A 13,313-nucleotide genomic window follows, 5' to 3' on the forward strand; every position below is an offset into this window, starting at 1 on the left:
ACAACCACATGTTTAAAAGTTTACTACAAAATATAACCAAACTAGGTCCAAGGTTCTTTTGCTCGCTAGCTCGTCCATGTACCCCATCTAAACATCATCAACCTGTCAATCACATTTTATACAAACACGAAAGCCACAATTCAGTGGGGAGTAACTTCGAGTTCTCCCAGCCACGAAATGTCATAATTAATATAACATGTAAACATAAGAATATGAATACGAATCACACATAGCCTTAGCATATAGATGCTAGACAATCGTGCTTATCATGTGAACAACAATATAACAACACATAGTCCTAGCATGCGAATACTAGACCGACTCATACTACACTATCATGTGAATCACATAACATCCAGGAATCCAAACTCTATCAACCATAGCCGGCTTGCATCTCACCTTCTATGATTCATAGAATCATCAAACAAGAAAGGACAATATATCAAAGACAGGCATAAGTTCTTAGCACGGTCAATAGTCACTCTGTAACTCGAGTCTATGCCACGAGGTAGGGAAGGTAATCGAACCGGTATCCTGGCTCAGAGGTTCTATCAAAACATGGCCAAGACACAACACAACCCTAGTACTAAATCTGCGCAGACCTAGACATGCGGATACACACCACCGCACCCAAGACCCACAATTTTTATAAAACCATGTGAGTACCCTAAGGAGTCCACCAAAGGGTTGGCTAGTACTTAAGCTGACCACTTACCCTCAAAATAAGTAACGAGGGGGGATATAAACCCACCAAGTCAGGAACACAAAGGCTATTGAGCAGTGAACATACACTCGTCAAAGACTATAAAGGCCTATCTATGACAAACACAGCAACCTGCAAGAAGTATTCAATACCAATTCCATTTCAAGCAATATTAACAATATTAAAGGTTTCAGGGAATCTAGGGCCGTTTCTACAATATAAGAAACCATTCAAATCAACCAACAACACATGTGAAATAAAAACATAATAAATGGCCTAAAACAAGAATAAGGCCAATTATCCATTTCACACAAAAATTTCATCCAACCGAATTTTTACCCGCAACCCCGACCTGCGGCAGTGCGGGTTCAATCACGGTGACCAATCACACAATTGATGACATCGATTCGATCCAAAGGGACTAAGGGCTCAGTTTTCGGCATAATCATCCAAACATTGCAATTATCGCTATAAAATTCATTTCAAGCATATTCATTACAATTTCATATCATAACCTATCCTAACATGTGCAAAGTACCAATATAAGCATAATTTTACCATCAACATTATATTTACTACTGACATTATTCATTTCAAAAGATTACCCATATGTTACTTATACTAAATATAACATTAATGAACCCGAAACGACGAACAACGCATGAAAAATCGCGAAAACAAGCAACGGGCCGACCCGGGCCAACCCAGTGGCTGCCGTGGGCTGCGCACGGGCTCTGCCGGCCAATGGGCCGCCACCCCAAACCCTCCGTTTCTCCATTTTTGTTCATTTTAACATCGTTTTAAGCATCAATTAATCATTCCCAAATCATTTCCATACTAATATGTGAACTTATACTTACAAAAGACATGAACTTAACTCATATATTCATGTGAAATAAACCACTCAAATAACATTCACAAAATCATACAAGAAAACAAAGAATGTGACATTTATTCGTCGAGTAACTCGAAATATGTTACCTGAAGCTAGAAAAAGGCAAAATAACCCTTGAGAAAACCCTAAAAACAGTAGCTACCCATCATCCTCTACTATATAGGAGTCCCCTATATCATCCTCATAATCTTCACCTATTAAAAACAACAAAAACACAATAATAACTATTAAAACCGAAATTATGCCCAAAATCATCTTAAATCGACATAATGAAAACTGAAATTAAAACATACTAGGATGTAGATCTTGAAGAGAGGATTCCGAAAATATAAATTTTGCGAAAATCGGACTAGAAACGAAGAAGTTATGATGAAATTACGATTGTAAGTTTATTTGATTTTTTTGTGGATTTTCGGTGGTCAAGAGGAACAAAACAAGAACAAAGGAAACCCTTGGAAGAAATGGGAAGGAGGGGGAAAAAGGTGTGCCACCCAAGAAGAAGAGGAGACGGGTATTTGGCGGAATTTCATTAGTCGGTTTTGGCTCGTTTCGACGATAATTAGAACCGTTTGTCAAATGCAAATTCCGACAATGCCAAAGTGCTTAAACACGAGCTTACAAGAAGATTGAGTACTCATATGACCCATTTCCAAAATCGTTTGCCCAATTTTCACAAGAATTGCCATTTTCCCCGATATACCCTTATTTCGAAATAAAAGGTTTTTACGTGGTTTAAACTATTTCTAAACATTTCGAAACTATCAAAATAAATACTTTACTTCAAAATATAATAGAATTATACTTCATTGAATTATTATTACTTCAAATACATTAATATTAAATTCAACTTGATTAATAAATTACTTCCGCAATATAATAACGGTCCGAAATTACGGGGTGTTACAATCACCCCTCCTTTTAAAAAGTTTCGTCCTCGAAACTTAGAAGGAGAAATTATAGTAAACAACATCTTAATAATATAATCATAAGAAAAATATAGGTATCTTTTCAATGAAACGGTGATACTCTTGTTGATCAGACAAGAACATCCACATTTCATATCAAAATATAAAAATATTTCTACACCAATAAATGAGAAAACCCATTATCGAGACGTCTCCAATAACGAGATTTAACACTCATTAATGTTAAAATCATTAAAAATCATAAAAGCATTTTTCAAAATTTTAGTTCAAAGTTCTATAATAAGAATAATATCTTTACTAATTATGATTAAATACGGCCTAGTAGCGCGGAAAAAGAGCAAGAAAAAGGAATGCCTTACGAGAATAATTCAGGATATTTAGCTAACATAGAGCTTCAGTCTCCCAAGTCTCTTCTTCGACATTTCCACAACGCCAAAGAACACGGACTAGAGGTACAACTTTGCTCCTAAGTTGCTTGGTGGCTTTTTCGAGAATCCGGATTGGCCTTTCTTCAACCGCCAAGTTAGGCTCCAATTCAGGAATCTCTTCTTGGATGATATGGCTAGGGTCACTAATGTACTTCCTCAACTGAGAAACATGGAAGACATTGTGAACCTTGCTCAGATTTGAGGGCAATTCTAAACGGTAAGCGAGGGACCAATCTTTTCAATCACCCGAAAGGTCCAATATATTTAGGGCTCAGCTTCCCTTTTACGCCAAACCGTTTCACCCCTTTCATAGGTGACACCTTAAGGAATACTTGATCATCAACCTCAAAAGAAAGTGGTCGACGACGGACATCACCATATGATTTTTGACGGTCCTGAGCGGCTTTCATCCGCTCCCGAATGATTTTAACTTGTTCAATGGACTCGGTCACCAAATCAGGTCCTAACATTGGAACATTTTGGGTTTGATCCCAACAGACTGGAGTACGGCATTTTCTACCGTACAGAGCTTCATATGGTGCCATTTTAATGGAGGCTTGATAGCTGTTGTTGTAAGAGAACTCAACCAGTGGTAAACATTTCTCCTAGGAAGTTTGGAAATCTAAGGCACATGCACGAAGAAGATCCTCTAAAGTTTGAATTGTTCTCTCAGTTTGACCATCAGTGGCGGCGTGAAAAGCAGTGCTCATCAATAGTTTACTACCCAAGGCCTCCTGTAATGCAATCCAGAAACGAGAACAAAATCGAGGGTCCCGATCTGAAACTATATCTTTAGGAACCCCATGATAGCGCACTACCTCATCCACATAGACACGAGCTAGAACTTCTAATCTTCAGGTCTCTTTTATGGGAATAAACCGAGCACACTTAGTCAATCGGTCCACAACCACCTAAACAGCATTCTTCCCAGTGGAAGTCCTGGGTAAAGCCATCACAAAATACATGGAAATAGAAGTCTCATTCATGGAACGGAATTGCTCTTGTCGTGCACACAAGAATGCTAACTTTCCAAGTCAGAGACAAATTTAAAACAAAAACTATTCGCCGACAAGCATAGAACAAGTTATCAAACGTCTCTAATAACTAGTTCTAACATCCGATCAACGTTAAAATCAAAATAAGAGAAAGGTAATCTACTCAAATTTTTCTTTTGCAGAAAGTCAAAATAGAAATAAAGGTTCCACTTGTAAACTCGAAAGGGAATCAAATTTCTGAAAATGTAATCTTAAACTTTGACAAAGAAATCATAAATAGTTCAAGGTTAATAGAAATTGGATAAAATTTAAAGAAATATCGGGTTTAGCAATTAAAATCATGATAAATGAGTTTATACTAAAGGAACAATTATAGAATTAAATCAAATTTTCATTTTCCAAATTCTTATAATAGATAAGGTTTTACAAAAGTAACATAAACTTTTAACACAGAAACAAAAATGATAGTTTAAATTGTTTAGAAATTGTACGAATAGAAAAGTGACTTATTAGACATCATAGATACAAGTATGCTAAAAGGATTCAAACTTAACTAATCAAAAGAGCCACGATGAATTTCATAGGTTAAGAATTGAAGTAAGGTCAGCAAGGATGTCAAAGATAGAGTTTTTATAGGTCACTAGCATCAAACTTAAGGGAGGAGCAAGATGAAGCGAGGAAAGGAGGTATGAACGGTAACGCTTATGATCGAGGAAAAAGGGAATTTAGACAACGAGGAAACTTAAGCAACATGTCAGGGTGTGAGACTAAAAGAGTCGAATAATAAAGATAACTAGTTAACAACCAGTAAGAGATATTAGAATTAGGGAGGTATTCAAGACAAGGAAATAACGAGTAAACTTTTATACTTAGAATCAAATCCAACCAAGGTATGAACGAAAGGGAGGAAAACGATTAATGGTATGAAAGAGGATTTTAAGGCTTAATCCATACGCTTCCTAAAACTTAAGGTTCTCTCTAACAAGGTCACGTCTATTAGGGTATTGTACCTTCATAACAAAGCGACAAAATCCCAAAACAAGGGTCAAGGTAAAATAAACGCTCGCTTAAGGGGTGATAAATCGGTTAGATACTTCTTCCACCTATCTTATCACATATTTGGATTTCCCTAAAGCAAATCTACCACTCAAGTATAAAAGCATCTCTTTATCTCAAGCACTCGACACAACCTCAATGTTTTAAACACCAAAGAATGAATTGACAATGATTTCTCAACAAAGTTCTCAAGGAACAACTAACATCAAATCACATCACCAATCTATACGGGATTGTTAACATCTAAAAATGGGTTTTCTTCCAAATTCATATCCTAAACTTAACTCATGTTTACTCCTAAGGCGACGACGCTCAACCCACTAAGCTTTCAAATCCCAAACATAAAAAACAAAGCCAAGTTCTATAACTTTAATCACATAGGCAACTCATTCCTAACACAAAGAATCCACCAATCAATTATACTCACTTTGTCAAGGAACTAGGTATAAGAATCACTAAGTATGTCTCATCACCTTACCTAAGTCTTTCTAACATCACATCCTCTCAAAACCAGGATTAAGGGTCAAACACAAACTATCTCCTCAAAGGTCATAATTTCCAACCAAGGTCAACATTTCTCAAAAGAAATAGTGCTATGAAAAGGCGTTAAGTAAGGATAAGCAAGGAACAAAGGACAAGTTAGGAAATACAAGAGTGTCTCACAAGGAGAAAGAAAAGAGGATTTAGAAGAAGGGATAAGCTTTAAGAAATAAAGAACAGGGCAAGGTACACAAAGAATGAGAAACATCTTCGAGGAAGTAGAAGCATTCTTCTAAGTTGAACAACTCTTTAATTTCTGGCAATAGGCACCATGTCTTGATCTTCACGTTAATAAGTTCACAGTTATTGATCCAAGGGCACAACAATTATAAAATGACAATCAACAAACATGTTAGTACTTAACAAAGAGCAATCACAAAGAGACTACAACATAAGGTCCTAAGTCTACCCATCCTACCCATCTCTCAAGTTTGTTATTTTAAGGTCAAGTTATTTATATTGGGGTGCACAAACGTGCGTCGGGAGCAAATATGCTCTGATACCAACTGTGACACCCTCATTTTTAGCGTTAAATAAACACGTAAATTCTACAGAAAAACTGACAGGATATGTTTGTAATTGGTTCAACTAGATAATACCTGTAATTTTAAAAACTTTTCTAAACCATTCACAAACATTTCCAAATGAAGAGTGCCAAAACCTGCAAATACTAACAAACTAATTTTTTTTTTTTTTTTGGTGAAAATGTGAATATCATTAAAATCAATCATAATCCACCATACATCATTCCAACCTACAATCAAGCTAAGCTTCTTAATCTATTACATTGATTTTTTGTAACCAAGCCATACATTTCAACTTCCCCTTACCAAAATCTCCTCTTGTCACTCTACAAGTGACCAGCTTCTGAACATTCTTAACAACACAAGTTGGTTGCAAAATGTACAGCTCCACTCTACACTTGTTCCTACATTCCCAAATGTGGTAAATGAGACCTGATATTGCTGCCATAACCACCTGCTTTTTCAGCAAAGAACAGCATCTCCACCGAATAAGCCAAGCCACCACATCTCCCTGCCACTGGATCTGTAACCATGCCTGCAGTAGCAGCATGCACTGCAAGCTAAATGGGCATTCAAAAAACAGGTGCCTGTGAGTTTCCATTTGCATCCCACATAAGTAGCACAGTCCAGCAGTACAAATACCAAACTTATTCATCCTATCTTGAGTTAAGAACCTCTGCTGAACAAAAATCTAAGTACTGAAATTATGCTTGGGCACACAAACTCTATTCCAAACTATAGGAGCCCAATCCTTCTTCTGATATGGACCAAGAAGCCAGGTATAACCCTTCTGAATAGTGTAGTTGCCATCCCACGCACCATTCAAAAAACCAGGCTTAAGTAACTCCTTAATCTTACAGATTTGTCTCCACGCCCAGCTGGAATTCTGAGAAGGCTCATATAACCACCAATCACATTGCTTTATATAGATGTGATGAACCCACTGAACCCAGAGACTCTCCTTTTTACTATGAATCCACCACGCATATTTGCCAATAAGAGCAGCATTCCACAGATGACAATTAACTATACCCAATCCACCATGCTCCTTGGGTAAGCAGCAGGTCTCCCAAGCCACAGGAGGAGAATGCTTATACTCTGCAGTCCCTGCCCATAAATAATTTCTGCAGATACTCTCCACCTTATGAAGCACTCCTTTTGGTAACAGGAAGATCCTAGCCCAATACACATGCATCTGAGTAAGGACAGCTTTAACCAACACTAGCCTCCCAGCATAGCTTAGATGTTTAGCTCCCCATCCTCGAATCCTTGCTACAATCTTATCCACCACCCTACTACAGTCTGCTATACTCAGTCTTTTATAAGAAATTGGCACACCCAAATATCGAAAAGGGAATTGCCCCAACTTAAACCCTGCAAGCCTGACAAGATTGGTAGCTAGAATGTCATTAACACCATTCAAATAAACATCAGACTTGTTCTTATTCATGCATAAACCAGAAGCTTCAGAGAAGGTCCTAAAAGCTCTCAGCAAAATAGTGACAGATGGAATATCAGCTCTGCAGAATAATAAGAGATCATCTGCAAAGGCTAGGTGACTAAGCTTCAACCCCCTACAAAGAGAATGATATCTGAACTCAGGCTTCTCAGTGACAACTCTGAGAATCCTAGAAAAATACTCCAGGCAAAGAGTGAAGAGCAAGGGAGACATAGGATCCCCTTGCCTCAGCCCCCGTTTACCCTTAAAATACCCAAACTGGGACCCATTCAAAGAAATGGTGAATGAAGGTGTGGATACACACACCATAATCCATTGGATCATCTGCTCAGGAAACTCTAAGGCAACCAACATATCTCTAAGAAAAGCCCATTCAATAGAGTCATAGGCTTTTTTGAGATCAATTTTAAGCATTGCCCTAGGAGTGCAAGTTTTCCTCCCATAAAGCCTCACTAAATCTTGACAAATAAGAATATTGCCAACAATCTCTCTATCTTTAATAAAGGCACTTTGATTCATGCTAACAATATCCATCAGAACTCCAGAAAGCCTGCTACAAATGATTTTGGAAATGCATTTGTACATGACATTACAACAAGCAATGGGACGAAAGTCATGGACTGAGGAAGGACAATCCATTTTTGGAATAAGAGTGAGCACAAAGTGGCATTAACTTGTCAGAATAAATCTACCAGTGGTAAAAAATTCCTTAACAGCATTAATCACATCACCTCCAATAATGTCATAAGCATCTCTGAAAAACCCAGCAGAATACCCATCTGGACCAGGAGCTTTCTCCACTGGAATAGAGAAGAGAGCTTCCCTAATCTCATCAGCAGTGACCTGCTTAACCATCCCTCTGGCATGCTCAGAACTCACAACCTTGCCAGTTTTAACAACAGCTCTACAAACAGGAGTAACCTTTGTAGAACTACCTAGCAAAGCCTGATAGTATTCAACAAAAGCATGTTCAATGGCATTAACCTCAGTACAGTGCACCCCATTCATATCATTAATCCTAAGGACCTTATTTTGGGCACGTCTAGCTTTAATAGTACTATGAAAGTACCTAGTGTTATCATCAGCATAATTGACCCACTGAGTTTTGGCTTTTTGAGCTAAGAAAAGAAGCCTGGCATCATCAAGCTCTTTATAAGAGTCAGCTGCTATTCTCTCCTCATTTTGAAGTTGCACATTCCTAGGATCATTATGCAACTGCTTTTGAATACTTTCCAGCAACATTTTAGCAACCAAGGCAGAGTTCTCAATGTCCCTATACCTACCATTATTCAATTTTTTCAAAGGATGCTTCAGATACTTAGGTTTTTTGACCACCTGAAACATACAACAACCAGAAATAGATTGTCTCCAAACATCATTGACTACACTCTCAAACTCAGCATGCTTCCCCCACATATTAAAATACTTGAAGTTACCCTTCCTTCTTTCAATATCAGCTCCTAGCTCAATCAAGCAAGGACTATGATCATAAAGGCCCTCAGGCAAAAAAGTAACAGACCCAGTAGGACCAATTAGGATTCACTCATCATTGGCCAAAACCCTATCAATCCTACTGAATACCCTAGCATCACCCTTTTGCTTATTGTTCCAGGTGAAGTAGGCACCAGTAGAGACTAAATCATACAAACCACACACATCCACACAATTCTGAAAGCCCTTGACCTCAGCATCAGTCACCTGAGACCCAATTCTTTCATCCATAAACAAAACATTATTGAAGTCTCCCATTACCAGCCAAGGTCCAATAGTATTACTTTTCATATTTATCAGAGATTCCCAAAGAGTAGCTCTATCAGAGTCTGCATTACACCCATACACCAACGAGCAGGTCCATACAAACCCAGTCACCAAATTAGTAACCTGAGCATGTATGACCTGCAATTCCTTCTTAATGCACTGAACCAAAATTTGAGAAGAGTCCCACAACAACCAAATTCTCCCACTATCCTTAATCTCACTATTATCAATTATTTGCCAGGGCCTACCAAACCCATCCTGAATTCTAGCTTTATTCTTTATTTTGACCCTGGTTTCAACCAGACCAAACAGGCCAATTTTATTAATATGCAAGAATCTCCTAATATCACCTTGCTTATTCCATTTATTAATACCTCGAACATTCCAAAATCCTATATTAACCATTTTGAATAATTGGTGTTCTCCCCTTCCCCATACTATTTAGTAAACTTTGCCTCAGGGATTGTTGTACAACTTCTAACACTGTAGGCCCCCCCCTGACTGTTCCCCCTCCCAAATCTAGACAGACGATGGACCAAACTAGCTGGTGAGGCCATTTTCTTGCTTTTGAAAGGGATGGGGGTAATCATCTCAGGAGGAGTAACCTTTGGCATAACCACTGTCTCCTGCACAGACTCAACAACCTGCACAGGAACAACAACTGGTTGCACAACTGGTTTCACAGCTGGTTTCACAGGAACCTGAACTTTAGGCCTCCAAACTTTCTGAGCAGGCTTCTTACGAACCTCATCTGCACGCTTCCTACACATAGCTGCATCATGTCCAATGCTAGTACATTGAGAGCACACAAGGGGCTTCCATTCATAAGAAACCGCCTGCTTCTGTATCACATCTTTATCATCAATGAATTCTATCATACCAGGTAAATTATGTCCCATTTTCACTTCCACCATGAATCTAGCATATTCCAAGTATTCCTTCTTCTCAGTAGCACGATCAGGATTGATAGGAGTACCTATCATGCTAACAATCTTAGGTAAAGCTTTCCCCCAAAATTTAAGATCCAAATTATACAATCTCACCCAAATTCGCACCAAATCAGGCTTATCCTTCACACACTTCACATCCGGTTGCCAATCTCTAATAATAAAAGGTTTATTATCAAAAAAACAACTGTTCAGATTGAAGTACCGTATCCTTATCTTCTTGTTTAGAAAACCGAACAATACATACACCATTGTATTGAAAAGCGACTTTATCAATCGATAAATCCTTCCATACTCTTCTCACATAGCCATCCATAACATGATTAGGAGGATTAGCACCCAAAACAAAGCAGAATACAGACGAAGACCAAAACTCAAGCTCACCTTGGACGTCCCCTGTTTCAATTATAACGCGAGGTTGTTCCAATGGTGCTCCTGTTTTCGCGCCAACTGTTTCCCACTCCGTTTCAGGCGTAACAGTGATTTCAGGAACCGCGCTCACCTCCTTGCTCAGATTGAACGAACGAAGTTCCGCAGTCTTAGAACTTTCAGCTGCACTCGCAGTAGCAACAATCTCTCGTAACTCTGTAATATGTATCGTATTACTACTATTTTTGTGTTTATTAGTTGATGTACTAGTATTTTTGTGTTTTTGTGGAGTATTAGTATTATTTACATTTCGACGATTTCTCGCCATTGCTGAAGAATCTGCGAAAATGTAAGCTTTCTCTCTCTACTCGCTTTCTCTCTCTATAACCGTCTTAGAATTCACTAAATTATAAAGTATAACAACAAACTAATTTACATAACATTACTAAAGTCGCGTGAATAAAGTGATACAAACCAAAGTAAAAGAGGGAGACATATGTCCCTCCAAAATATAAACACAACCACATGTTTAAAAGTTTACTACAAAATATAACCAAACTAGGTCCAAGGTTCTTTTCCTCGCTAGCTCGTCCATGTACCCCATCTAAACATCATCAACCTGTCAATCGCATTTTATACAAACACGAAAGCCACAATTCAGTGGGGAGTAACTTCGAGTTCTCCCAGCCACGAAATGTCATAATTAATATAACATGTAAACATAAGAATATGAATACGAATCACACATAGCCTTAGCATATAGATGCTAGACAATCGTGCTTATCATGTGAACAACAATATAACAACACAGAGTCCTAGCATGTGAATACTAGACCGACTCATACTACACTATCATGTGAATCACATAACATCCAGGAATCCAAACTCTATCAACCATAGCCGGCTTGCATCTCACCTTCTATGATTCATAGAATCATCAAACAAGAAAGGACAATATATCAAAGACAGGCATAAGTTCTTAGCACGGTCAATAGTCACTCTGTAACTCGAGTCTATACCACGAGGTAGGGAAGGTAATCGAACCGGTATCTTGGCTCAGAGGTTCTATCAAAACATGGCCAAGACACAACACAACCCTAGTACTAAATCTGCGCAGACCTAGACATGCGGATACACACCACCGCACCCAAGACCCACAATTTTTATAAAACCATGTGAGTACCCTAAGGAGTCCACCAAAGGGTTGGCTAGTACTTAAGCTGACCACTTACCCTCAAAATAAGTAACGAGGTCATGCCCCAACTTGGATATAAACCCACCAAGTCAGGAACACAAAGGCTATTGAGCAGTGAACATACACTCGTCAAAGACTATAAAGGCCTATCTATGACAAACACAACAACCTGCAAGAAGTATTCAATACCAATTCCATTTCAAGCATTATTAACAATATTAAAGGTTTCAGGGAATCTAGGGCCGTTTCTACAATATAAGAAACCATTCAACTCAACCAACAACACATGTGAAATAAAAACATAATAAATGGCCTAAAACAAGAATAAGGCCAATTATCCATTTCACACAAAAATTTCATCCAACCGAATTTTTACCCGCAACCCCAGCCCTGCGACAGGTACGGGTTCAATCGCGGCTGACCAATCACACAATTGACTGACATCGATTCAGTCAAAGGGACTAAGGGCTCAGTTTTCGGCATAATCATCCAAACATTGTGTAGATACCCGTATCCGTCGATATTGGGATTTATAGAGAACCCGACAAACACCCGATGATGATAGGACACATGTATTCTTTAGTTGTCATTGTCATTATTTGGAGCTCGTTTTACGATGTAGAATGGGCGTCGTCGTTGAAGTATTTTATTAATTTAAATGGTATTTAAATTAATGTTTTTCTAAGTGAGTTCATTTTATTAATTTAAATGATATTTAAATTAAAGCTTTTTTAAGGTAAATTCAATTTATTTTATTTTATTTTGAATTTATTTTCCCAAGTTTATTTTATTGAAAATAAAATAAATATTTGATTTGAAAAATCATTTTATGAGTATATTTGGTTTGAAAAATCATTTATTTTAATGTGTTAATTGATTTGAAAAATCGATTTGAAAATCGAAAAGAACTCGTTTTGAACATGTGTTTTTGAGCTAGATTTTAGCTCGGTTTTTGAGTCCGTTTTCTTTACGAGTTGGCACGAATCTCGAGTACACTAACCAACCTAAGCCTCTACCCATCCAACCCAGTTCGAACCCCCTTAACCACGGCCCAAATCCCATCCCAAATCACCCCCAACAGCCCGCATACAAACAACCTACCCCCTGTTTTGCGTGATGAATCCCGAGCCCAAAACCCGCTCCAAATACCACCAAAACCCGTACCCATTAACCCTAACCCATACCCTAATATCCTACCTATATTACCTTACCTTAATCACCAAGAAAAACCCCCAAACGAACCCTAGAAAACCCCCCAAAAGCTGCTGGACAGCAGCTATGTTCAGCCGAGCCCGTCTGCCTCTCCTCCCTTTTATCCTACTTTAACTCCTTATAAATACCCACCCTTCACCATACATTCATTCCTCTAAGTTCTTGATACATCCTACCTTCACTCACAAGCTTTAAACCTCAGAAACAAACCCTAATTGCCTCTCAAAAACCCTCCACAAAACCGACATCCAAACTGAAACAGTTTGTGTGTCCTCTTCGAAAAACAATTCGTTCCTCCTTCAAATC

The 13,313-nt window shown here is 38.2% G+C and overlaps 1 protein-coding gene across 1 annotated transcript; it reads right to left on the minus strand.

Annotated features, from left to right (window-relative positions):
* Positions 1-9,065: 9,065 nt before the first annotated feature.
* LOC141631738 (uncharacterized) lies at positions 9,066-9,689 on the minus strand. The gene has a single exon (XM_074444366.1). The coding sequence runs from the start codon at positions 9,687-9,689 to the stop codon at positions 9,066-9,068; it is 624 nt and encodes a 207-aa protein (XP_074300467.1).
* Between the last annotated feature and the right edge of the window lie 3,624 nt (positions 9,690-13,313).

Source organism: Silene latifolia, chromosome Y (genome assembly GCF_048544455.1).
Source record: "Silene latifolia isolate original U9 population chromosome Y, ASM4854445v1, whole genome shotgun sequence".
NCBI lineage: Eukaryota > Viridiplantae > Streptophyta > Magnoliopsida > Caryophyllales > Caryophyllaceae > Silene > Silene latifolia.

Coding starts and splice junctions, on each gene's coding strand:
- LOC141631738 (XM_074444366.1), bottom strand. CDS start 9,689: ATGGTTAATATAGGATTTTGGAATGTTCGAGGTATTAATAAATGGAAT.